The sequence below is a fragment of the Bombina bombina genome, chromosome 1 (assembly GCF_027579735.1).
Source record: "Bombina bombina isolate aBomBom1 chromosome 1, aBomBom1.pri, whole genome shotgun sequence".
Taxonomy (NCBI): domain Eukaryota; kingdom Metazoa; phylum Chordata; class Amphibia; order Anura; family Bombinatoridae; genus Bombina; species Bombina bombina.
Window position 1 is genome coordinate 1,114,097,783 of NC_069499.1, and position 26,903 is coordinate 1,114,124,685.

Here is a 26,903-nt window from a genome sequence, read left to right on the forward strand (position 1 = left end):
GTTATCGCTTCATGAAATTCTTTTCTAAAGCGGAGGCAGTGCGTTGGATTCCATGAATTTTGCGCTTGACTCTGTCTTCTACTGAAGATGTAGCTGCACTTTCAAGCTTCATTTGGCTGAAGACAAATAAAAAGTGGTTAGAAGGCGCATACATTGCAGATACAGAAAAGGAGAAATGTTAACAAGAAATAATGGAAAGAAGGGTAATGGCTATTTTACAAATACTACACCAAAAAAAATACAAAAACTTTATAAAAATCATATATTGTTTCAGCATTTCCTGTAAAGCCTATTAGGATATATAGATAAATATAGCTACTAGTATATTCCTAATAATAATGAAATCTCAGGATTTTGTTAAAAAAAAGTCAGCTTTAATAGATGACATTTCAGGGAACTCAAGTCCCTTTCTTCAGATCAAGCATAAGTTACTTAAGCTCCCTGAAACATCATCTATTAAAGCTTACTTTTTTCACAAAATCCTGAGAGTGCATTATTATTGGGAATATATATATATATATATATATATATATATATATATATATATATACATACACACACACACACACACACACACAAAAAGCAACAAAGGACGAGGACCATCGGGAACAGTAAACCAAATGGTTTTATTCAAGAAGTACAGGCGGTGCACTAAATGGTGTAAAACGTTAGGTAGTGCGGATCTGACGCGTTTCGCGCATGCTCAGTGCACTTCATCAGAGATCTTCAGGTGTGCTGATATACAGAATGTCAACCAATCACAAAGTGTTAAAAAAGTGTCCATACTAAGGATACTAGAAAACATAATACAATGTGACATACTAGTGTACTTAAACCATATATGAAAACATGACTGACAAAAAACAATAAATAATCTAATATATATAAATGGTATTCTAAGCCTCTTACTGCTGGTACATAACGAATGGACAAAAAGTATATATATATCATATATATATATATATATCATATATATATATATATATATCATATATATATATATCATATATATATATATATATATATAAAATATAATATATATATATAATATATAATATATATATATATATATATATATATATATATATATATATATATATATATATATAAAAAGTGTACCAGCATTGAGACTAAAAAACACTCAAAGAGCACTAATGTAATATAAGCATAAAAGGGAGAAAAAACTCAATTTGCATGTAATGAAAAAATAAAAATAAATGATACTAATAATTAAGAAATAAAAAAATAAATAAAAAATGAATAGAAAATCAAGAAAAAAATAATCACAATAATATGTATAAATTAATGAAACTGTGAGACATACAGAAGTATGTTACTACACCTGAATGTCAAAAGACAAGGAAGAAAATAATACTATTAGTATTAATATTCAAATAGTCCCCATAGTAAGTACATAGTGTGGGGTTTATTTTGTTATATTTTATGTATATGATCCCAGGTAAAGGAAAAAAACATAATTTATGCTTACCTGATAAATTTATTTCTCTTGTAGTGTGTTCAGTCCACGGGTCATCCATTACTTATGGGATATATTCTCCTCCCCAACAGGAAGTTGCAAGAGGATCACCCAAGCAGAGCTGCTATATAGCTCCTCCCCTCACATGTCATATCCAGTCATTCGACCGAAACAAGACGAGAAAGGAAAAACTATAGGGTGCAGTGGTGACTGGAGTTTTAATTAAAATTTAGAACTGCCTCAAAAAAGACAGGGCGGGCCGTGGACTGAACACACTACAAGAGAAATAAATTTATCAGGTAAGCATAAATTATGTTTTCTCTTGTTAAGTGTGTTCAGTCCACGGGTCATCCATTACTTATGGGATACCAATACCAAAGCTAAAGTACACGGATGATGGGAGGGACAAGGCAGGAACATTAAACAGAAGGAACCACTGCCTGTAGAACCTTTCTCCCAAAAACAGCCTCCGAAGAAGCAAAAGTGTCAAATTTGTAAAATTTTGAAGAGGTATGAAGTAGATTCATCTGTATCAGACATGTTTAAACAGACTAGCAATGAAGGCTAGCAAGCTTGGAAAAAATCTGTCAATAAATTTACAAGCAATTGAAAAAAAAACGCTGCAGCGCTTTTAAAAACACAAAAAACTGTCACAGTTGAAATAACAATGAACTAATTCAGTTATAGCCAACAATTTTAACAGTAATTGTATGAATTTAGCAGAGGATTGCACCCACTAGCAAACGGATGATTAACCCTCAATACCCAAAAACGGATAATCAATTTAAGATTTAACGCTTTTATCACAGTCAAACACACTGTCACAGGTCTGCTGTGACTGATTACCTCCCTCAAAAATGAACTTTGAAGACCCCAGAGCTCTCTGTAGACATCCTGGATCAAGGAGGAAGACTGTGCAAGAATTTTAACTGCGCAACAAGGCGCTAAAAAAGGCCCCTCCCACTCATATTACAACAGTGGGAGACCTGTTACAACGGTTTCTATGCAGAAATACACGTTAGCCATATGGAAAAAAATCATGCCCAAAAAGATTTATCACCAAAGTACCTCACAAAACGAATAACATGCCAGTAAACGTTTTAAAAACAACTTTCCAGTGTTATGCAAAGTTATCACTAAGCCTGCTACCAGTCGCTTCTACTGCAGTTAAGGCTCATACATTTATTTCAGTATTAACAGTATTTTCTCAGTCAAATTCTAGTCCCTAGAAAATAACTCAACTGCGCATACATTTATCAGCCTGATACCAGTCGCTACTACTGCATTAAAGGCTGTACTTACATCATATGGGTAACAGCAGTGTTTTCTTAGTCAATTCCATTCCTAGAAAATATTACTGCACATACCTCATTTGCGGGGGACCCCGCATGCTATTCCCTTTTCTGAAGTTACCCCACTCCTCATAATGTGCGAGAACAGCCAGTGGATCTTAGTTACGTCTGCTAAGATCATAGAAAAACGCAGGCAGATTCTTCTTCTAAATACTGCCTGAGAGAAAAAAACAGCACACTCCGGTGCCATTTTTAAAATAACAAACTTTTGATTGAAGAATAATTAGGTAAAAAACTCCTATCTCCTCTCGCGACCTCCTTCTTTGTTGAGACTTGCAAGAGAATGACTGGATATGACATGTGAGGGGAGGAGCTATATAGCAGCTCTGCTTGGGTGATCCTATTGCAATTTCCTGTTGGGGAGGAGAATATATCCCATAAGTAATGGATGACCCGTGGACTGAACACACTTAACAAGAGAAATAATAAATAGAGAATGACTGAAAGGGGAGAGAAGGAATGCAGAGAAAGAGTGATGATCAGATGCTAATCAGTAAATAAATCTCTAGATCATGCCTCTTATTAATGCCTCTAGGGTATTTTGTCTGTAACGTAAATATCCAAAAGGCTTCTTGCCTAAGTAGTTTCCCTATTCTATCACCACCTCGAATATCCCTCCTTATGTGATCTATGCCTACAAAGTGGAAAAGATGTTTTATGTGTGTACCATGTGAGCAAAATTGCTTTGCTACATGTGTCTTTGGTGTGTCTTCTTCTAGGGACAAAAGGTATTCTCTAATACGATCTTTAAGAATGCGGGATGTAAGTACTACATACTGTAGGGAACATTGTAGACACGTGACTAGGTAGACTACATAAACACTAGTACAGTCAATCCTACTCTTAATACAAGAGGATAGGATATGCCTGTTTGTGATGAGGTGAAATGATCAGTCTTTTTTGTATAGTTGCAACATTTGCAGGTATGGCCACATTTAAAGAAGCCATTGGCAATTGTAAGCCAGTTTGGAGGTTGGCTAGGTTTATTGATTAACTGTTTTTTCACTTTTTGCCCTATAGTGGGGGCTTTTTTTGCTACACATCTAATCTGTTTTTTGGATACAGATTTCAATTGGTCATCACTATGTAGGATAGGTAAGTATTTCAGGACTATGTCACAAATCATATGATACTGTTAACTATATGCAGTGGAAAAAACTATATGGTTTGTGGGCTGTCTTTCCTGGCTTTTATGTGAGCCTAATATCAGCTCATGTCTGTCCATTTTGGCAACCTCATTAGCTATTTTCGTTAGGTTAGTTTTTTTTTTATAACCTCTATCTTGTAATATAGCGGTTATAAGGTTGGCCTGTTTGGTATATTCTGTAAGTGTAGTACAGTTCCTACGGGCTCTGATAAACTGGCCCTTAGGTATACCTCTAGTGATATGGCCGACATGACATGAATCAGCCCTAAGGATAGTATTTCGTGCAAGTGCTTTTCTATAGATAGAGGAGACTATATTATTATTTACATCTGTGGAAAGTTGAAGGTCTAGAAAGGAAATGGAATCATGTGCAGTCTGATGGGTAAATTTAAGGTTCAGGTCATTAAGCCAGTCTATAAACAAGTTCTCATTTGGTTGGCTCCCTTTGTTCCAGATGACCAGGAGGTCATCTATATAGCGTATGTCTCATAGTTTCATTCATTTATAAATATTATTTTGATGATTTTTTATTGAATTTTTTATTTCTTAATTATTAGTATAATCATTTATTTTTATTTTTTCATTACATGCAACTTGAGTTTTTTTCTCCCTTTTATGCTTATATTACATTAGTGATCTTTGAGTGTTTTTTAGTCTCAATGCTGGTACAATTTATATATACTGTATTACATACAATACTTTATATATATATATATATATATATATATATATATATATATATATAAATAAAACACAGGAATGGACCGCACTCACAGACTGGACTGGGTACACATCCTAAGCCACTGTTAACTCCACAGCCCTGAACACTGACAGACAGCTGCAAAGTTCCCAGCAACCCAGGCAGTTAACCCCCGAGCAACCTGGGTGTCAGGTCCGCAGGGGAGCATTACAATCATTAACACAAAACACAAAAAACCCAGCACTCACTAGCAGATTCACAGCAATGTTTAAAAGCAAAACTGGGGGAAGTCAGTTACATTTGGCGCCAAAGGATCAAGCCCAGGACCACGACAAGGTCTCCCCCTTCCTGGGACCCTAACCAGCACCCACACAATGCATGCTTCCAAACAAACCAACTGGGAACCTCCCAGGGTGACACAGGCTTTTGTAACCTCCCCTATGTAAATACAAAACACAGGAATGGACCGCACTCACAGACTGGACTGTGTACACATCCTAAGCCACTGTTAACTCCACAGCCCTGAACACTGACAGACAGCTGCAAAGTTCCCAGTAACCCAGGCAGTTAACCCCCGAGCAACCTGGGTGTCAGGTCCGCAGGGGAGCATTACAATCATTAACACAAAACACAAAAAAACCAGCATTCACTAGCAGATTCACAGCAATGTTTAAAAGCAAAACTGGGGGAAGTCAGTTACATTTGGCGCCAAAGGATCAAGCCCAGGACCACGACAAGGTCTCCCCCTTCCTGGGACCCTAACCAGCACCCACACAATGCATGCTTCCAAACAAACCAACTGGGAACCTCCCAGGGTGACACAGGCTTTTGTAACCTCCCCTATGTAAATACAAAACACAGGAATGGACCGCACTCACAGACTGGACTGGGTACACATCCTAAGCCACTGTTAACTCCACAGCCCTGAACACTGACAGACAGCTGCAAAGTTCCCAGCATTACAAACATCGTGGTCCTGGGCTTGATCCTTTGGCGCCAAATGTAACTGACTTCCCCCAGTTTTGCTTTTAAACATTGCTGTGAATCTGCTAGTGAGTGCTGGGGTTTTTGTGTTTTGTGTTAATGTTTGTAATGCTCCCCTGGGGACCTGACACCCAGGTTGCTCGGGGGTTAACTGCCTGGGTTGCTGGGAACTTTGCAGCTGTCTGTCAGTGTTCAGGGCTGTGGAGTTAACAGTGGCTTATGATGTGTACCCAGTCCAGTCTGTGAGTGCGGTCCATTCCTGTGTTTTGTATTTACATAGGGGAGGTTACAAAAGCCTGTGTCACCCTGGGAGGTCCCCAGTTGGTTTGTTTGGAAGCATGCATTGTGTGGGTGCTGGTTAGGGTCCCAGGAAGGGGGAGACCTTGTCGTGGTCCTGGGCTTGATCCTTTGGCGCCAAATGTAACTGACTTCCCCCAGTTTTGCTTTTAAACATTGCTGTGAATCTGCTAGTGAGTGCTGGGTTTTTTGTGTTTATATATATATATATATATATATATATATATATTACACACTTTTTGTCCATTCGTTATGTACCAACAGTAAGAGGCTTAGAATACCATTTATATATATTAGATTATTTATTGTTTTTTGTCAGTCATGTTTTCATATATGGTTTAAGTACACTAGTATGTCACATTGTATTATGTTTTCTAGTATCCTTAGAATGGACACTGTTTTAACACTTTGTGATTGGTTGACATTCTGTATATCAGCACACCTTTTGAGCACACCTGAAGATCTCTGATGAAGCGCACTGAGCATGTGCAAACGTGTCAGATCCGCACTACCTAACCTTGTACACCGTTTAGTGCACCACCTGTACTTCTTGAATAAAACCATTTGGTTTACTGCTCCCGATGGTCCTCGTCCTTTGTTGCTTTTTGTATATATGGCAGAGCCTGCCCTGAGGACCGGAACATTCACCGAGACTTGTTACTTCACGGCTGAATTTTAGCGGAGTTAATCATACCCAGTGTAACCCCCCTTCACGCAGTGAGTGTCACTGATGACATGGCAACCTCTGGTCCCACGTCACCATTAAGGAGGAGATAAGACGCGGCATCACCCGCGCACTATACCCGGTGAGTGGTGAGTTACTCAACTCCTTAATTCACAGGCAACACAATCCCGCTGGTTATCGTGTGAGTTTGCTTTACTTCTCCGGCACACTTTGATAGACCAGACGCAGCAGTATCTGTGCTCACCACTCAGCAAGTTCACCTGACAGCGAGCGGTGAGTTTTCCACCTTATACTTCTTTTCCTATATCAGGAGAAATTCCGGACCACCGAAGAAGGGAGAGCTTTTTCCTCCAGGACACTGTTTGTCTACTCTGGGTGAATCAGAGGTATGTGCCTGTTGTTGAACTGTCATATCAAAAGTATTTTCACTGCATAAGGGGTTATACGGATGAACTGTTATCACTAGTTACTTCTGACATTACGATTGACATTGTTTCAATCCTGCTCCGCACAGACTGCACTTATCTTTAACCCTCAGCAGCCAATCATTATACAGGAGGAGTCTGAGCATTCCTGTCCTTTTTGTAGTTTACATTAATTTGCTCATTTGCCAGTCTCTTCCCGGCAATTAAGTTACTTTATTCAAGTTTACAATGGCCGATTTGAAAGAGCCCACTGATACACTTCCCACAGGGGTAATAAATGTAGATAAACGTAGACTCATCCTGGCCTCAGCACAAGGAGGGAGTTCCCCATTCTCAGAACCTAAGGAGGATCATTTACCTCATTTGTTCTCAGGTTTAGAAAAGTTAAGATACAAAGAAATCAACCTTTGGTGGGACATTGAATTCTTGGACTTATATGTTAAGGACCAAAGTCCCCAGGGGTCTTCGGATGAAGAAATTCCCCTCTTTTGCACAAAAAAACCCAGCATTCATGGAAGAATGGAATAACACCCTTACAGGGTGTTCAATGACCCTAATGAACCAATTATTGAGACACAAGAAACAAGAAAGAGAAGCAATCCTTACTGAAATAAAATGGGACCCTGGCCACCATCAAGCCTTTTGAAACCACCACCAACTATAAGGATTATTCTTCACAATTAGAAGAGACTATTACCAAATTAGACATGGACTTTTTCAGTCGAAAAGTGTCCAAATATAACAGACACACCAAAGATTATGACCTCAATATTGTTTACTCATGGCAGCAATTTAGCAGGGGGCAATAGGCAAACAAAAACCAAGGGCAATAGACGCCGCAATCAGTCTAATAATAAAAGTTACTTTTTCCAGTATAGACACGGATGTAGATCACTCTGAGTATAGTCACACTACCCCTAACTCTACTCAGGGGTCTTTAACACCAGAGCCAAATGACACAAATGCCTTTATAGTATCACAGCCAGTCAATACGACTAGACCCACCTTAGCCACTCTAGTCAAAATGCCTAACCAGACTAGTACCCCAAAAGCTGCTGTACAGACACAGATACCCCAGCACAGCAGCCTCAAAAATCAAGAAAAAGTAAATGTCATTAACCTGTCCGATACTCCCCTCACTCTGACACAGATTTCTATTCTGAATAAAGGTCTCACATTTGCATTAAGTACTGAGTTTGATATTTTCAACACTATGATAGATGTCAATCGTCTGGTACGTAAATTTACTCTTAAAAAAACATTTTTCAGGTTCTGATCATACCACCCCAGTCACTTTCACTTGCACTTGCACTTTTTCTTCAACTTCTATTGAAAGCACAGGCTTAGCCTACAAAGATCTCTGCCTTTTTAACTCATTAATTTTGTTACAGAACTCTGATACACGACACACCCCTACTAATGTAGGGTTTATCCCCAAAGACCCATCTTACTTTTATCCTGTACAAGCCAGAAGCACATGTATAGAAATGTATCAAGATGTGGTACAAAAGGGATATCTTTACATTATATGACACTATTAAAGACTCACAAGATATTGATGCACATAACACATCCCATTCAGAAAGACTGGCACTAAAACAGTTACATGATGATAGAAACATAGTGGTGACTCAAGCTGACAAAGGAGGGGCTGTAGTCATTTTGAACACCACAGATTATGTTAGGGAAGCCATTTCCCAACTCAGTGACATTAATACATATACTAAACTTAGTTTTGACCCTACTCTTACTTATACTAAAGAACTTTTTAATTTTTTGGATACAGCACTGGAGGAGGGCTTCCTCACACGTGAAGTCTTTGATCATCTTCTTATAGATGACCCTCTTATACCCACATTCAGGATCGTACCCAAAATTAACAAATCCCTTCATAACCCCTCAGGAATGCCAATTGTGGCCAGCATGGGCTCTCTTTGTGAGAGATTAGGCGCTTGGTTGGACTCAATACTCCAGCCCATTGTCATATCTCTCCCAGGATACATCAAAGACAGTACTCACTTGTTACAACAACTAGAAAAACTAACTTGGCTCCCTGACTATCAATGGCATACCATTGATGTTACAGCACTTTATTCAAGAATACCTCACGATAAGGGACTAACATGAAACACATGATCATGAGGTATACATCTTTTTCTAGTAAGTATACAGATTTGTTGGTATCTATCACACATTTTTTACTCACGCACAACTACTTCGTCTTTGAGGGTTCTTTCTACCTACAAAAATGTGGCACAGCCATGGGGGCTAAATTTGCCCCGGCATACGCTAACTTGTACATGGGCTGGTTTGAATTAAACACCATTTTCAGCATAGTTTCCCCTACGGAGACAAAGTAGTTGTGTATGGTCGCTATATAGATGACCTCCTGGTCATCTGGAACAAAGGGAGCCAACCAAATGAGAACTTGTTTATAGACTAGCCTAATGACAATGACCTGAACCTTAAATTTACCCATCAGACTGCACATGATTCCATTTCCTTTCTAGACCTTCAACTTTCCACAGATGTAAATAATAATATAGTCTCCTCTATCTATAGAAAAGCACTTGCACGAAATACTATCCTTAGGGCTGATTCATGCCATGTCGGCCATATTACTAGAGGTATACCTAAGGGCCAGTTTATCAGAGCCCGTAGGAACTGTACTACACTTACAGAATATACCAAACAGGCCAACCTTATAACCGCTAGATTACAAGATAGAGGTTATAAAAAAACTAACCTAACGAAAATAGCTAATGAGGTTGCCAAAATGGACAGACATGAGCTGCTTTTAGGCTCACATAAAAGCCAGGAAAGACAGCCCACAAACCCTATAGTTTTTTCCACTGCATATAGTAAACAGTATCATAAGATTTGTGACATAGTCCTGAAATACTTACCTATCCTACATAGTGATAACCAATTGAAATCTATATCCAAAAAACAGATTAGATGTGTAGCAAAAAAAGCCCCCACTATAGGGCAAAAAGTGAAAAAACAGTTTATCAATAAACCTAGCCAACCTCCAAACTGGCTTACAATTGCCAATGGCTACTTTAAATGTGGCCATACCTGCAAATGTTGCAACTATACAAAAAAGACTGATCATTTCACCTCATCACAAACAGGCATATCCTATCGTATTAAGAGTAGGATTGACTGTACTAGTGTTTATGTAGTCTACCTAGTCACATGTCTACAATGTTCCCTACAGTATATAGGTCTTACCTCCCGCATTCTTAAAGATCGTATTAGAGAACCCCTTTTGTCCCTAGAAGACGACACACCAAAGACACCTGTAGCAAAGCATTTTCGCTCACATGGTACACACATAAAACATCTTTTCCACTTTGTAGGCATAGATCACATAAGGAGGGATATTAGAAGTGGTGATAGATTAGGGAAACTACTTAGGCAAGAAGCCTTTTGGATATTTACGTTACAGACAAAATACCCTGAAAGACATTAATAAGAGGCATGATCTAGATTTTTTACTGATTAGCATCTGATCATCACTCTTTCTCTACCTTCCTTCTCTCCCCTTTCAGTCATTCTCTATTTATTATTTTTTCCTTTACCTGGGATCATATACATAAAATAACATAAAATATAACAAAATAAACCCCACACTATGTACTTACTATGGGGACTATTTGAATATGAATACTAATAGTATTATTTTCTTCCTTGTCTTTTGACATTCAGGTGTAGTAACATACTTCTGTATGTCTCACAGTTTCATTAATTTATACATATTATTTTGATGATTTTTTATTTCATAATTATTAGTATAATAATTTATTTTTATTTTTTCATTACATGCAACTTGAGTTTTTTCTCCCTTTTATGCTTATATTACATTAGTGCTCTTTGAGTGTTTTTTAGTCTCAATGCTGGTACACTAGTATGTCACATTGTATTATGTTTTCTAGTATCCTTAGGATGGGCACTGTTTTAACACTTTGTGTCACACCGATACATCAGGATGCAGCAGTGAACGATTCTGCATCGATGCAGTGAAGATCTGAATCGATTCCGGGTCAGTGACGTCATGGGCAAGGGATTCGGTATGTGAGGAAATGGGTCTTGTACTGTCAGTTTCCTGTTTTACTCATTGCTCCGTTTTTAAACTTGACTAATGTACTGGAGCCACAACATAAGTCTTTCCAAGCCGCCTCCTCCCCTGTATGTCATTGCGTTTATTGCAAGCAGCCATCCTTGGCGTCTTACCTGACCCCCGCGGTATGTGAGGAAATGGAACACTCTGGTTTACTCATCGCCTCCTCCCCTGTATGTCAGTTTGTTTATTTTTTTATTGCAAGTACTGTGAGTTTGCCCTCCCTTCACTGACTGCTGCTTTATTTAATGCTAGGTCCGAACTGGGAGAGATGTGTTTGAGCTGGCCCTAAGACTCACCTCCATTGGCGCCGGAGCCCTTGTGGTCAAAGGTCTTAAACTAATTAGAAATCAGTGATACTAAATGGTTTACACAACCCTCACCCAAGGTTGGAAGCTGTAATCACAGGACCACGGCACAATAAACACCCTGTTCTACACTATCCTGCCCTTGTATACATTCATTTTATCGCTGCTTACAGTATTGCTGACATGTAATCAGACAGAGAATACAATTGTAAAACAAAAATCCCAGTTTACTGCTTTCATCAAATTTACCTCTGTCTTGATTGAAACTTACATCCTTTCTATGAGAAAATATATGTAGGCTCAGGGGCGTGCACGAGTCAGTTCGTTTATTTTTTTATTGCAAGTACTGCGAGTTTGCTCTCCCATCACTGACTGCTGCTTTATTTAATACTATTGGTAGTACTAGCAGTCAGTGCCTATCGTTGTTCTACGTAGTGCAATATTGTGCACGTCAGAGAGAGGCTCTCGGTAGCCAGTGTCACAGGAATTCATATAATCCCTCTAAATTAGCTGCTGATAACGTAGAACAGCGATAGGCACTGACTGCTATTACTACCAATAGTATTAAATAAAGCAGCAGTCAGTGAAGGGAGGGCAAACTCACAGTACTTGCAATAAAAAAATTAACAAACTGACATACAGGGGAGGAGGCGGCTTGGAAAGGCTTATGTTGTGGCTCCAGAACAACAGTGAAGTTTAAAAACGGAGCGATGAGTAAACCAGAGTGTTCAATTTCCTCACATACAGCGGGGGTCAGGTAAGACACCAAGGATGGCTGCTTGAAATAAAAGAATAAACGCAATGACATACAGGGGAGGAGGCAGCTTGGAAAGAATTATGTTGTGGCTCCAGTACATTATTCAAGTTTAAAAACGGAGCAATGAGTAAAACAGGAAACTGGCAGTACAAGACCAGAGTGTTCCATTTCCTCACATACCGCGGGGGTCAGGTAAGACACCAAGGATGGCTGCTTTGGAGATTTAGCCACCGCTCCCACGCTGAGTCCCAGCATATCTGCGGCTCCCTCCGCTACTACTCTCCCACAGTTATCTACCTTTGAGGTTTTATAAAGTGTCTTGTTTTTCTATGGGGCAAACTGGCACTGTCTGCTATAAGTTCTCTCTTTTTATACAGTGCAGTTAAGTTCACCTCTTCTCTGTCTTGGGTGCTCTGTACTGTAAATCAATTGTATACACTATAAATATATATATATATATATATATATATATATATATATATATATATATATATATACACACACACACACACACACACACACACTGTATATAAAAAGTGGCCTGGATGGCGCTTATATGCAAATATAAGTATAAAACAGAATTTATGCTTACCTGATAAATTACTTTCTCCAACGGTGTGTCCGGTCCACGGCGTCATCCTTACTTGTGGGAATATCTCTTCCCCAACAGGAAATGGCAAAGAGTCCCAGCAAAGCTGGCCATATAGTCCCTCCTAGGCTCCGCCCACCCCAGTCATTCGACCGACGGACAGGAGGAAAAAATAGGAGAAACCATATGGTACCGTGGTGACTGTAGTTAGAGAAAATAATTCATCAGACCTGATTAAAAAACCAGGGCGGGCCGTGGACCGGACACACCGTTGGAGAAAGTAATTTATCAGGTAAGCATAAATTCTGTTTTCTCCAACATTGGTGTGTCCGGTCCACGGCGTCATCCTTACTTGTGGGAACCAATACCAAAGCTTTAGGACACGGATGAAGGGAGGGAGCAAATCAGGTTACCTAAACGGAAGGCACCACGGCTTGCAAAACCTTTCTCCCAAAAATAGCCTCCGAAGAAGCAAAAGTATCAAATTTGTAAAATTTGGCAAAAGTGTGCAGTGAAGACCAAGTCGCTGCCTTACATATCTGATCAACAGAAGCCTCGTTCTTGAAGGCCCATGTGGAAGCCACAGCCCTAGTAGAGTGAGCTGTGATTCTTTCAGGAGGCTGCCGTCCGGCAGTCTCGTAAGCCAATCGGATGATGCTTTTAAGCCAAAAGGAAAGAGAGGTAGAAGTCGCCTTTTGACCTCTCCTTTTACCAGAATAGACGACAGAGAAGATGTTTCTCTGAAATCTCTTGTAGCTTCTAAATAGAATTTTAGAGCATGGACTACGTCCAAATTGTGTAACAAACGTTCCTTCTTTGAAACTGGATTCGGACACAAAGAAGGTACAACTATCTCCTGGTTAATATTTTTGTTAGAAACAACCTTTGGAAGAAAACCAGGCTTAGTACGCAAAACCACCTTATCTGCATGGAACACCAGATAGGGCGGAGAACACTGCAGAGCAGATAACTCTGAAACAATTCTAGCAGAAGAAATAGCAACCAAAAACAAAACTTTCCAAGATAACAACTTAATATCTATGGAATGTAGAGGTTCAAACGGAACCCCTTGAAGAACTGAAAGAACTAGATTTAAACTCCAGGGATGAGTCAAAGGTCTGTAAACAGGCTTGATCCTAACCAGAGCCTGAACAAATGCTTGAACATCTGGCACAGCTGCCAGTCGTTTGTGTAGTAAGACAGATAAAGCAGAAATCTGTCCCTTTAGAGAACTCGCAGATAATCCCTTATCCAAACCTTCTTGCAGAAAGGAAAGAATCTTAGGAATTTTTATCTTATTCCATGGGAATCCCTTGGATTCACACCAGCAGATATATCTTTTCCATATTTTATGGTAAATCTTTCTAGTTACCGGTTTTCTGGCCTGAACCAGAGTATCTATCACAGAATCTGAAAACCCACACTTTGATAGAATCAAGCGTTCAATCTCCAAGCCGTCAGCTGGAGGGAGACCAGATTTGGATGTTCGCATGGACCCTGAACAAGAAGGTCCTGTCTCAAAGGTAGCTTCCATGGTGGAACCAATGACATATTCACCAGGTCTGTATACCAAGTCCTGCGTGGCCACGCAGGAGCTATCAAGATCACTGAGGCCCTCTCCTGTTTGATCCTGGCTACCAGCCTGGGAATGAGAGGAAACGGTGGAAACACATAAGCTAGGTTGAAGGTCCAAGGTGCTACTAGTGCATCCACTAGAGTCGCCTTGGGATCCCTGGATCTGGACCCGTAGCAAGGAACCTTGAAGTTCTGACGAGACGCCATCAGATCCATGTCTGGAATGCCCCATAATTGAGTCAACTGGGCAAAGATCTCCGGGTGGAGTTCCCACTCCCCCGGATGGAATGTCTGACGACTCAGATAATCCGCTTCCCAGTTTTCAACACCTGGGATGTGGATCGCAGATAGATGGCAGGAGTGATCCTCCGCCCATTGTATTATTTAGTCACTTCTTTCATCGCCAGGGAACTCCTTGTTCCCCCCTGATGATTGATATACGCAACAGTCGTCATGTTGTCTGATTGGAATCTTATGAATCTGGCCTTTGCAAGCTGAGGCCAAGCCCTGAGAGCATTGAATATCGCTCTTAGTTCCAGAATGTTTATCGGGAGAAGAGACTCTTCCCGAGACTATAGTCCCTGAGCTTTCAGGGATTCCCAGACCGCGCCCCAGCCCACTAGACTGGCGTCGGTCGTGACAATGACCCACTCTGGTCTGCGGAAGCTCATTCCCTGGGATAGGTGGTCCAGGGTTAGCCACCAACGGAGTGAATCTCTGGTCTTCTGATCTACTTGAATCACTGGAGACAAGTCTGTATAGTCCCCATTCCACTGTTTCAGCATGCACAGTTGTAATGGTCTTAGATGAATTCGCGCAAAAGGAACTATGTCCATTGCTGCAACCATCAACCCTACTACTTCCATGCACTGAGCTATGGAAGGACGTGGAACAGAATGAAGAACTTGACAAGCGCTTAGAAGTTTTGACTTTCTGACATCTGTCAGAAAAATCCTCATTTCTAAGGAATCTATTATTGTTCCCAAGAAGGGAACTCTCGTTGACGGAGACAGAGAACTTTTTTCTATGTTCACCTTCCATCCGTGAGATCTGAGAAAGGCCAGAACGATGTCTGTATGAGCCTTTGCTCTTGAAAGGGACGACGCTTGTATTAGAATGTCGTCCAAGTATGGTACTACTGCAATGCCCCTCTGTCTTAGAACCGCTAGAAGGGACCCGAGTACCTTTGTGAAAATCCTTGGAGCAGTGGCTAATCCGAATGGGAGGGCCACAAACTGGTAATGTTTGTCCAGAAAGGCGAACCTTAGGAACTGATGATGTTCTTTGTGGATAGGAATATGTAGGTACGCATCCTTTAGATCCACGGTAGTCATAAATTGACCTTCCTGGATAGTGGGTAGAATCGTTCGAATGGTTTCCATTTTGAACGATGGTACCCTGAGAAATATGTTTAGGATCTTTAAATCCAGAATTGGTCTGAAGGTTCCCTCTTTTTTGGGAACTACGAACAGATTTGAGTAAAATCCCATTCCTTGTTCCGTCATTGGAACTGGGTGTATCACTCCCATCTTTAACAGGTCTTCTACACAATGTAAGAACGCCTGTCTCTTTATTTGGTTTGAGGATAAGTGAGACATGTGGAACCTTCCCCTTGGGGGTAGTTCCTTGAATTCCAGAAGATAACCCTGAGAAACTATTTCTAGCGTCCAGGGATCCTGAACATCTCTTGCCCAAGCCTGAGCAAAGAGAGAGAGTCTGCCCCCCACCAGATCCGGTCCCGGATCGGGGGCTACTCCTTCATGCTGTTTTGTTAGCGGTAGCAAGCTTCTTGGCCTGCTTACCCTTGTTCCAGCCTTGCATCGGTTTCCAGGCTGGTTTGGACTGTGAGGCATTACCCTCTTGCTTAGAGGATGCAGAATTAGAGGCCGGACCGTTCCTGAAATTACGAAAGGAACGAAAATGAGACTTATTCTTGGCCTTGAAAGGTCTATCTTGTGGGAGGGCGTGGCCCTTTCCCCCAGTGATGTCTGAGATAATCTCTTTCAATTCTGGTCCAAAGAGAGTTTTACCCTTGAAGGGGATGTTAAGCGATTTTGTCTTGGATGATACATCCGCTGACCAAGATTTTAGCCAAAGCGCTCTGCGCGCCACAATTGCAAACCCTGAATTTTTCGCCGCTAATCTAAATAATTGCAAAGCGGCATCTAAAATAAAAGAGTTAGCCAACTTAAGTGCGTGAACTCTGTCCATAACCTCCTCATATGGAGTCTCTCTACTGAGCGACTTTTCTAGTTCCTCGAACCAGAACCACGCTGCTGTAGTGACAGGAACAATGCACGAAATGGGTTGTAGAAGGTAACCTTGCTGTACAAAAATCTTTTTAAGCAAACCCTCCAATTTTTTATCCATAGGATCTTTGAAAGCACAATTATCCTCGATAGGAATAGTAGTGCGCTTGTTTAGAGTAGAAACTGCCCCCTCGACCTTAGGGACTGTCTGCCATAAGTCCTTTCTGGCGTCGACCATAGGAAATAATTTCTTAAATATAGGAGGGGGAACAAAAGGTATGCCGGGCTTCTCCCACTCCTTATTCACTATGTTCGCCACCCGCTTGGGTATAGGAAAAGCGTCGGGGTGCACCGGAACCTCTAGGAACTTGTCCATCTTGCATAATTTTTCTGGAATGACCAAGTTGTCACAATCATCCAGAGTAGATAACACCTCCTTAAGCAGTGCGCGGAGGTGCTCTAATTTAAATTTAAATGTCACAACATCAGGTTCAGCCTGTTGAGAAATTTTTCCTGAATCTGAAATTTCCCCATCTGACAAAACCTCCCTCATGGCCCCTTCAGATTGGTGTGAGGGTATGACATAACAATTATCATCAGCGCCCTCCTGCTCTTCAGTGTTTAAAACAGAGCAATCGCGCTTTCTCTGATATGCAGGCATTTTGGATAAAATATTTGCTATGGAGTTATCCATTACAGCCGTCAATTGTTGCATGGTAATAAGCATTGGCGCGCTAGAAGTACTAGGGGCCTCCTGCGTGGGCAAAACTGGTATAGACACAGAAGGAGATGATGTAGAACCATGTCTACTCCCTTCATCTGATGAATCATCTTGGGCAACTTCATTATCTGTGACAGTACTGTCCTTACATTGTTTGGACGCTATGGCACAATTATCACACAATTTTGAAGGGGGAGACACATTGACTTTCATACATATAGAACATAGCTTATCTGAAGGCACAGACATGTTAAACAGGCGTAAACTTGTCAATACAGCACAAAAACCGTTTTAAAACAAAACCGTTACTGTCTCTTTAAATTTTAAACAGAGCACACTTTATTACTGAATATGTGAAAAAATATGAAGGAATTGTTCAAAATTTACCAAACTTTCACCACAGTGTCTTAAAGCATTAAAAGTATTGCACACCAATTTTCAGAGCTTTAACCCTTAAAATAACGAAACCGGAGCCGGTTACAGATTTAACCCCTATACAGTCCCAGCTACAGCCTTTGCTGTGACTTTACCAAGCCCAGAGGGGAATACGATACCAAATGACGCCTTCTAGGAAGTTTTCCAACTACTTTCAGGTCCTCACACATGCATCTGCATGTCTTGCTCTCAAAAACAACTGCGCAGTAATGGCGCGAAAAACATAATTTATGCTTACCTGATAAATTCCTTTCTCCTGTAGTGTAGTCAGTCCACGGGTCATCATTACTTATGGGATATTAACTCCTCCCCAACAGGAAGTGCAAGAGGATCACCCAAGCAGAGCTGCTATATAGCTCCTCCCCTCTACGTCACACCCAGTCATTCGACCGAGAACCAAACGAGAAAGGAGAAACTATAGGGTGCAGTGGTGACTGGAGTATAATTAAAAAATTTAGACCTGCCTTAAAAAACAGGGCGGGCCGTGGACTGACTACACTACAGGAGAAACGAATTTATCAGGTAAGCATAAATTATGTTTTCTCCTGTTAAGTGTAGTCAGTCCACGGGTCATCATTACTTATGGGATACCAATACCAAAGCTAAGTACACGGATGACGGGAGGGACAGGCAGGATCTCTATACGGAAGGAACCACTGCCTGAAGAACCTTTCTCCCAAAAACAGCCTCCGAAGAAGCAAAAGTGTCAAATTTGTAAAATTTGGAAAAAGTATGAAGAGAAGACCAAGTTGCAGCCTTGCAAATCTGTTCAACAGAGGCCTCGTTCTTAAAGGCCCAAGTGGAAGCCACAGCTCTAGTAGAATGAGCTGTAATCCGTTCAGGAGGTTGCTGTCCAGCAGTCTCATAGGCTAAACGTATTATGCTACGAAGCCAAAAGGATAGAGAGGTAGCAGATGCTTTTTGACCTCTCCTCTGTCCAGAATAAACGACAAACAGGGAAGAAGTTTGTCGAAAATCTTTAGTTGCCTGTAAATAAAATTTCAGGGCACGGACTACATCTAGATTGTGCAGAAGTCGTTCCTTCTTTGAAGAAGGGTTAGGACACAATGATGGAACAACAATCTCTTGATTGATATTCTTGTTAGTGACTACCTTAGGTAAGAACCCAGGTTTAGTACGCAGAACTACCTTATCTGAATGAAAAATCAGATACGGAGAATCACAATGTAAGGCTGATAATTCAGAGACTCTACGAGCCGAGGAAATAGCCATTAAAAACAGAACTTTCGGGGGGACTTCCGGGCAGCGGCCATTACTGGTTGCACTGAGCTTCAGCTCCTGAGCCCTTCACCACCTTTCTTCTCATTTTGGGCTGAAAAATAGATATTAACATATCCAATCAGGTGAAGAGGTTTATCTGAGGACGCTCTGACCCAAGAGATAGGGTTTTGGATCGTGGTGTGGCTCCCCAGCCCTCAGTACCGGACTTTATTGTTTGAGGCCTTCCCCTACTTTTTGAAGCCTCTCTTGTCCCCACAACTGCTGCACCTATTGTGTAGCCAATGCCCTACATGGCAAATTATTATGGAGCTATCTATAAATAAGTTTGAGAGAAAAACGTGTATACTTCTAGAGGAGCACTTCGCAAAACTGCACTTACTAATCGAGAGATGCTTTGATGTGAAATCATCTACTCTTTACCAGTGGCAAAGTTGCCCTAACGCAACATGGGAGGAAGATTCCCTTGAAGGAGATGGTGTGCGCCCAGTGGAGGGACTCGAAGATCGTGCCATGACTGTTTCCTGTCTTCAGCCGAGAGTTGCACATGCTGATGGCCAACTTTTGCCTATGATGCAGAATGTGTGCTGCAGGGCTGCTGATGAAGGGCTTGTGGATGCAGCTGCTAGTGGGAACTGTGGACGCGTAAAGGAAAAGGAACCTCTAGGACACCACAAGGGTTGTGTTGAAAGGGATATCCCACATGGCCACAACAAACAAGTATTGCCTGGAGCTCATATTGATACTACAGGGATTATAGCATGCGCTCCTGGAGACGCGACTCTACAGCAGCGGGACCCATATGGTCAGAGTGCTGCTCTTATTTACCCTCCACGGCAATGGAGAGAAACATATCGCGGCTCACTCTTGGCAGCAGTGAGACCCACAGGAGATGACTGGCTGAGCACATCTGCTAATAGCCGGTACAAGATTCTATCATATTCGGTGTCAAAGGAAGCCAATCTTGGAACAGCGGCCCCAATTGGAAATGGATACTTGAACAGTAAACTGTATATCAGAGATAGCTCACTATATCGTACAGGAGTGGGTTAACCTGGCTCATAGTAGATTCAATCTTGGACCGTGTGTTTAGCATTCAATTTACCAGGGGTCCTGAACTAACTGCCATCTGCCAGTAAATTAGTTCATCACTGGCTCTAATACCTTTGTTCTTATATGGAGTTATGCGGGACATTAGGGGTGACATAGTAGGTCATGTATGTTGCTATGGCCCATTTACCTTACAAGCCCTGTTAGAGCTGTAACAAATAGGCTGGCTTGCTCTTTATTGAAATACCTAAGGAGGGAATATGAACCCTGGGAGAATAATGAATGACTTGGGTACAAGATGATGGGTGGTTTATGTGTTAAATGACCACATTATATATGCTTTGTGATGCAAATTTCCTATTTTGTTATGTTCCTTGTTATGTTAGAACTTAGTTGTGCAGTCATTTTCCCCTCTAGAGAAACTAAGATGATTATCATCTATGCTGTTACATTAGTGTGCTCCCACATATTTGAGGTATGTTGCCTCCCTACTATTGTCTAGCCATTACCATCTGTGTAAGATTCTATATAGCTACTTACCACACCACCCGCTGACAATGGGCACAGCAGGGTTATTGCCCTATTCTGGCTTCATAGCTCTGACAATTTTTCATAGCCCTTGGGGATACCACATAATACCTCACCAATATATTAAACCATATTATCATACCCCATATTTCTAAATGGATCCACTCCCATAGAACTTGACACAACCCTTAGTCCTGGAAAACTCTTTGGGACTTAAATCTTAGATATGGCTTTTCCTTAAACATTTGTCTACATTCATTTTTGGACCCCATATATCCCATATATCTCTTATGCCCAGGGGTATAGGATGACTGGCGATACACTTGCTAAATGTTCAGGTGAAGTTATATATGTTTTGTACTGCAGATGTTTTTGATTGTTATGCTCTATCCCAAGATGTTTGTTATTCAAGTTCCTAAATTAAAGAGCTACCACATTAAAAAAAAAAAAAAAAAAAAACAGAACTTTCCAAGATAACAGCTTGATATCAATGGAGTGAAGGGGTTCAAACGGAACACCCTGTAAAACGTTAAGAACTAAGTTTAAGCTCCACGGCGGAGCAACAGATTTAAACACAGGCTTAATCCTGGCCAAAGCCTGACAAAAAGCCTGAACGTCTGGAACTTCTGACAGACGCTTGTGTAAAAGGATGGACAGAGCTGAGATCTGTCCCTTTAACGAACTAGCAGATAAACCCTTTTCTAAACCTTCTTGTAGAAAAGACAATATCCTAGGAATCCTAACCTTACTCCATGAGTAACCCTTGGATTCGCACCAGTGTAAGTATTTACGCCATATCTTATGGTAAATTTTCCTGGTAACAGGTTTCCTAGCCTGTATTAAGGTATCAATTACTGGCTCTGAAAATCCACGCTTTGATAAAATTAAGCGTTCAATTTCCATGCAGTCAGCTTCAGAAAAATTAGGTTTTGATGTTTGAAAGGACCCTGAATTAGAAGGTCCTGTCTCAGAAGCAGAGACCAAGGTGGACAGGATGACATGTCCACTAGATCTGCATACCAGGTCCTGCGTGGCCACGCAGGCGCTATTAGAATCACTGATGCTTTCTCCTGTTTGATCCTTGCAATCAAACGAGGAAGCATCGGGAAGGGTGGAAACACATAAGCCATCCTGAAGGTCCAAGGTGCTGTCAAGGCATCTATCAGGACCGCTCCCGGGTCCCTGGACCTGGACCCGTAACGAAGAAGCTTGGCGTTCCGGCGAGACACCATGAGATCCATATTTGGTTTGCCCCAACGTCGAAGTATTTGGGCAAAGACCTCCGGATGAAGTTCCCACTCCCCCGGATGAAAAGTCTGGCGACTTAGGAAATCCGCCTCCCAGTTGTCCACTCCTGGGATGTGGATCGCTGACAGGTGGCAAGAGTGAGACTCTGCCCAGCGAATTATCTTTGATACTTCCATCATCGCTAGGGAACTTCTTGTCCCTCCCTGATGGTTGATGTAAGCCACAGTCGTGATGTTGTCCGACTGAAACCTGATAAACCTCAGAGTTGCTAACTGAGGCCAAGCCAGTAGGGCATTGAGAACTGCTCTCAATTCCAGAATGTTTATTGGAAGGAGACTCTCCTCTTGAGTCCATGATCCCTGAGCCTTCAGGGAATTCCAGACAGCGCCCCAACCTAGAAGGCTGGCGTCTGTAGTTACAATTGTCCAGTCTGGCCTGCTGAAGGGCATCCCCCTGGACAGATGTGGCCGAGAAAGCCACCATAGAAGAGAATCTCTGGTCTCCTGATCCAGATTCAGCGTAGGGGACAAATCTGAGTAATCCCCATTCCACTGACTTAGCATGCACAATTGCAGCGGTCTGAGGTGCAGGCGTGCAAAAGGAACTATGTCCATTGCCGCTACCATTAAGCCGATTACCTCCATGCATTGAGCCACTGACGGGTGTGGAATGGAATGAAGAGCACGGCAAGCATTTAGAAGCTTTGTTAACCTGTCCTCTGTCAGGTAAATTTTCATTTCTACAGAATCTATAAGAGTCCCCAAGAAGGGAACTCTTGTGAGTGGTAAGAGAGAACTCTTCTCCTCGTTTACTTTCCACCCATGTGATCTCAGAAATGCCAGTACTAACTCTGTATGAGACTTGGCAGTTTGAAAGCTTGACGCTTGTATCAGAATGTCGTCTAGGTACGGAGCTACCGAAATTCCTTGTGGTCTTAGTACCGCCAGAAGAGAGCCCAGAACCTTTGTAAAGATTCTTGGAGCCGTAGCCAACCCGAAGGGAAGAGCTACAAACTGGTAATGTTTGTCTAGGAAGGCAAACCTTAGATACCGGTAATGTTCTCTGTGAATCGGTATGTGAAGGTAAGCATCCTTTAAATCCACTGTGGTCATGTACTGACCTCTTTGGATCATGGGTAAGATTGTCCGAATAGTTTCCATCTTGAATGATGGAACTCTTAGGAATTTGTTTAGGATCTTTAAATCCAATATTGGTCTGAAGGTTCCCTCTTTTTTGGGAACCACAAACAGGTTTGAGTAAAACCCTTGTCCGTGTTCCGACCGCGGAACTGGATGGATCACTCCCATTAGTAAAAGGTCTTGTACACAGCGTAGAAACGCCTCTTTCTTTATCTGGTTTGTTGACAACCTTGAAAGGTGAAATCTCCCTTGTGGAGGAGAAGCTTTGAAGTCCAGAAGATATCCCTGAGATATGATCTCCAACGCCCAGGGATCCTGGACATCTCTTGCCCAAGCCTGGGCGAAGAGAGAGAGTCTGCCCCCCACTAGATCCGTTACCGGATCGGGGGCCCTCACTTCATGCTGTCTTAGGGGCAGCAGCAGGCTTTCTGGCCTGCTTGCCCTTGTTCCAGGCCTGGTTAGGTTTCCAGCCTTGTCTGTAGCGAGCAACAGCTCCTTCCTGTTTTGGAGCAGAGGAAGTTGAAGCTGCTCCTGCCTTGAAATTACGAAAGGCACGAAAATTAGAATGTCTAGCCCTGGGTTTGGCTCTGTCTTGAGGCAGGGCATGGCCTTTACCTCCCGTAATATCAGCGATAATTTCTTTCAAACCGGGCCCGAATAAAGTCTTTCCTTGAAAGGTATGTTAAGTAGTTTCGATTTAGAAGTTACATCAGCTGACCAGGATTTTAGCCACAGCGCTCTGCGTGCCTGAATGGCGAATCCGGAATTCTTAGCCGTAAGTTTAGTTAAATGTACTACGGCATCAGAAATAAATGAATTAGCTAGCTTAAGGGTTTTAAGCTTAAGTGAAATCTCATCTAATGTCGCTGAGTCAAGGGTGTCTTCCAGAGACTCAAACCAAAATGCTGCCGCAGCCGTGACAGGCGCAATGCATGCAAGGGGTTGTAATATAAAACCTTGTTGAACAAACATTTTCTTAAGGTAACCCTCTAACTTTTTATCCATTGGATCTGAAAAAGCACAGCTATCCTCCACCGGGATAGTGGTACGCTTAGCTAAAGTAGAAACTGCTCCCTCCACCTTAGGGACCGTTTGCCATAAGTCCCGTGTGGTGGCGTTTATTGGAAACATTTTTCTGAATATAGGAGGGGGTGAGAAAGGCACACCGGGTCTGTCCCACTCCTTAGTAATAATTTCAGTAAGTCTCTTAGGTATAGGAAAAACGTCAGTACTCGTCGGTACCGCAAAATATTTATCCAATCTACACATTTTCTCTGGGATTGCAACTGTGTTACAATCATTCAGAGCCGCTAACACCTCCCCTAGCAATACACGGAAGTTTTCCAGCTTAAACTTAAAATTTGAAATGTCTGAATCCAATTTATTTGGATCAGATCCGTCACCCGCAGAATGAAGCTCTCCGTCCTCATGCTCTGCATATTGTGACGCAGTATCAGACATGGCCCTAGCATTATCAGTATACTCTGTTCTCATCCCAGAGTGATCTCGTTTACCTCTAAGTTCTGGCAATTTAGACAAAACTTCAGTCATAACATTAGCCATGTCTTGTAAAGTGATTTGTAATGGCCGCCCTGATGTACTTGGCGTTACAATATCACGCACCTCCTGAGCGGGAGATGCAGGTACTGACACGTGAGGCAAGTTAGTCGGCATAACTTCCCCCTCGTTGTCTGGTGAATGTTGCTTAACATGTACAGATTGACTTTTATTTAAAGTAGCATCAATGCAATTAGTACATAAATTTCTATTGGGCTCCACCTCGGCTTTTGAACATATTGCACAAAGAGTTTCCTCTGTGTCAGACATGTTTAAACAAACTAGCAATTAGACTAGCAAGCTTGGAAATACTTTTCAACTAAATTTACAAGCAATATGTAAAAACGTTACTGTGCCTTTAAAAAGCACACAAAAACTGTCACAGTTGAATAACAATGAACCGGATTAGTTATATAAACCAAATTTAGCAAAGGATTGCACACATTAGCAATGGATGATTAACCCTTAATATCAGAAAAAAACGTATAACAATTGACAATATAAGCGTTTTTATCGCAGTCAAGCACAGTCTCACAGGTCTGCTGTGAGTGATTACCTCCCTCAAAACTAGTTTTGAAGACCACTGAGCTCTGTGGAGACGTCCTGGATCATGCAGGGAGAAAAAGACAGACTGTGACTGAATTTCTGATGCGTAGAAAAAGCGCCAAAATAGGCCCCTCCCACTCACACTACAACAGTGAGGGAAGCTCAGTAAACTGTTTTAATTTAAAACAACGACAGCCATGTGGAAAATAAAGCCCAAAACAATTTTCACCAAGTACCTCAGATAATTAAACGATTTAACATGCCAGTAAACGTTTAAAATCTAATATATGAAATGTCATTAAAAAGCCTGCTGCTAGTCGCTCCCACTGCAAGTTAGGCTAAAAGTTATATGCATACAGTATTTTCCCAGTGAAGTGCCATTCCCCAGAAATACTTAAGTGTTAACATATATACATGTCAGCCTGATACCAGTTGCTACTACTGCATTTAAGGCTGTACTTACATTATATCGGTATTAGCAGTATTTTCAAAGTCAATTCCATTCCTTAGAAAATAATATACTGCAACATACCTCTTTGCAGGTGAACCTGCCCGCTGTCCCCTGATCTGAAGTTACCTTACTCCTCAGAATGGCCGAGAACAGCAAACGGATCTTAGTTACGTCCGCTAAGATCATATACAAAAAACTCAGGTAGATTCTTCTTCAAATTCTGCCTGAGAAGGAAACAACACACTCCGGTGTCGTTTAAAATAACAAACTTTTGATTGAAGATATAAAAAACTAAGTTTAATCACCACAGTCCTCTCACACATCCTATTTATTAGTTGGGTGCAAGAGAATGACTGGGTGTGACGTAGAGGGGAGGAGCTATATAGCAGCTCTGCTTGGGTGATCCTCTTGCACTTCCTGTTGGGGAGGAGTTAATATCCCATAAGTAATGATGACCCGTGGACTGACTACACTTAACAGGAGAAATGAGGCTCAGCCTACAACTGGGAAGGCCCTTCCTGACTGGAAAAGGTGTCTAACATAGTGCCTGACGTTAAAAAACGTTCCCCAAGTTTATAAGTGTGAATTATCAGCATAAACATGTATAAAATGTCCAAATAAAGCAATCAATTTAGCCCATAAAAGTGTCTACCAGTTTTATAGCCCATATTAAGCCCTTTATTCTGTTTGAGACTAAGAAAATGGCTTACCGGTCCCCATGAGGGGAAATGACAGCCTTCCAGCATTACACAGTCTTGTTAGAAATATGGCTAGTCATACCTTAAGCAGAAAAGTCTGCTAACTGTTTCCCCCAACTGAAGTTACTTCATCTCAACAGTACTATGTGGAAACAGCAATCGATTTTAGTTACTGTCTGCTAAAATCATCTTCCTCTCACAAACAGAAATCTTCATCTTTTTCTGTTTCAGAGTAAATAGTACATACCGGCACTATTTTAAAATAACAAACTCTTGATAGTAGAATAAACAAACTACAACTAAACACCACATACTCTTAACCATCTCCGTGGAGATGTTGCCTGTGCAACGGCAAAGAGAATGACTGGGGTGGGCGGAGCCTAGGAGGGACTATATGGCCAGCTTTGCTGGGACTCTTTGCCATTTCCTGTTGGGGAAGAGATATTCCCACAAGTAAGGATGACGCCGTGGACCGGACACACCAATGTTGGAGAAATAGACAAATTGTGCAGGTAGTGATAATAATATTGTTAGAATCAACCCTGAATTATATATGCATGACTTGGAATTTATGTATTTAAACAATTAAAATCCACAACTCATATGTATTGTAACAGACGAAA

The 26,903-nt window shown here is 41.4% G+C and overlaps 1 protein-coding gene across 2 annotated transcripts in view; it reads right to left on the reverse strand.

The window, feature by feature from the left end:
- Positions 1-26,903, reverse strand: part of CWC25 (CWC25 spliceosome associated protein homolog) — a 117,236-nt gene that overhangs the window by 1,467 nt on the left and 88,866 nt on the right. For both annotated transcript variants that reach the window (XM_053697820.1, XM_053697812.1), the window contains exon 10: positions 1-116. This exon is cut by the window's left edge and continues 1,467 nt beyond it. In XM_053697820.1, the coding sequence (XP_053553795.1) occupies positions 2-116 (115 nt within the window). In that variant the 3' untranslated portion in view covers position 1. The remainder of the gene's footprint in view (positions 117-26,903) is intronic.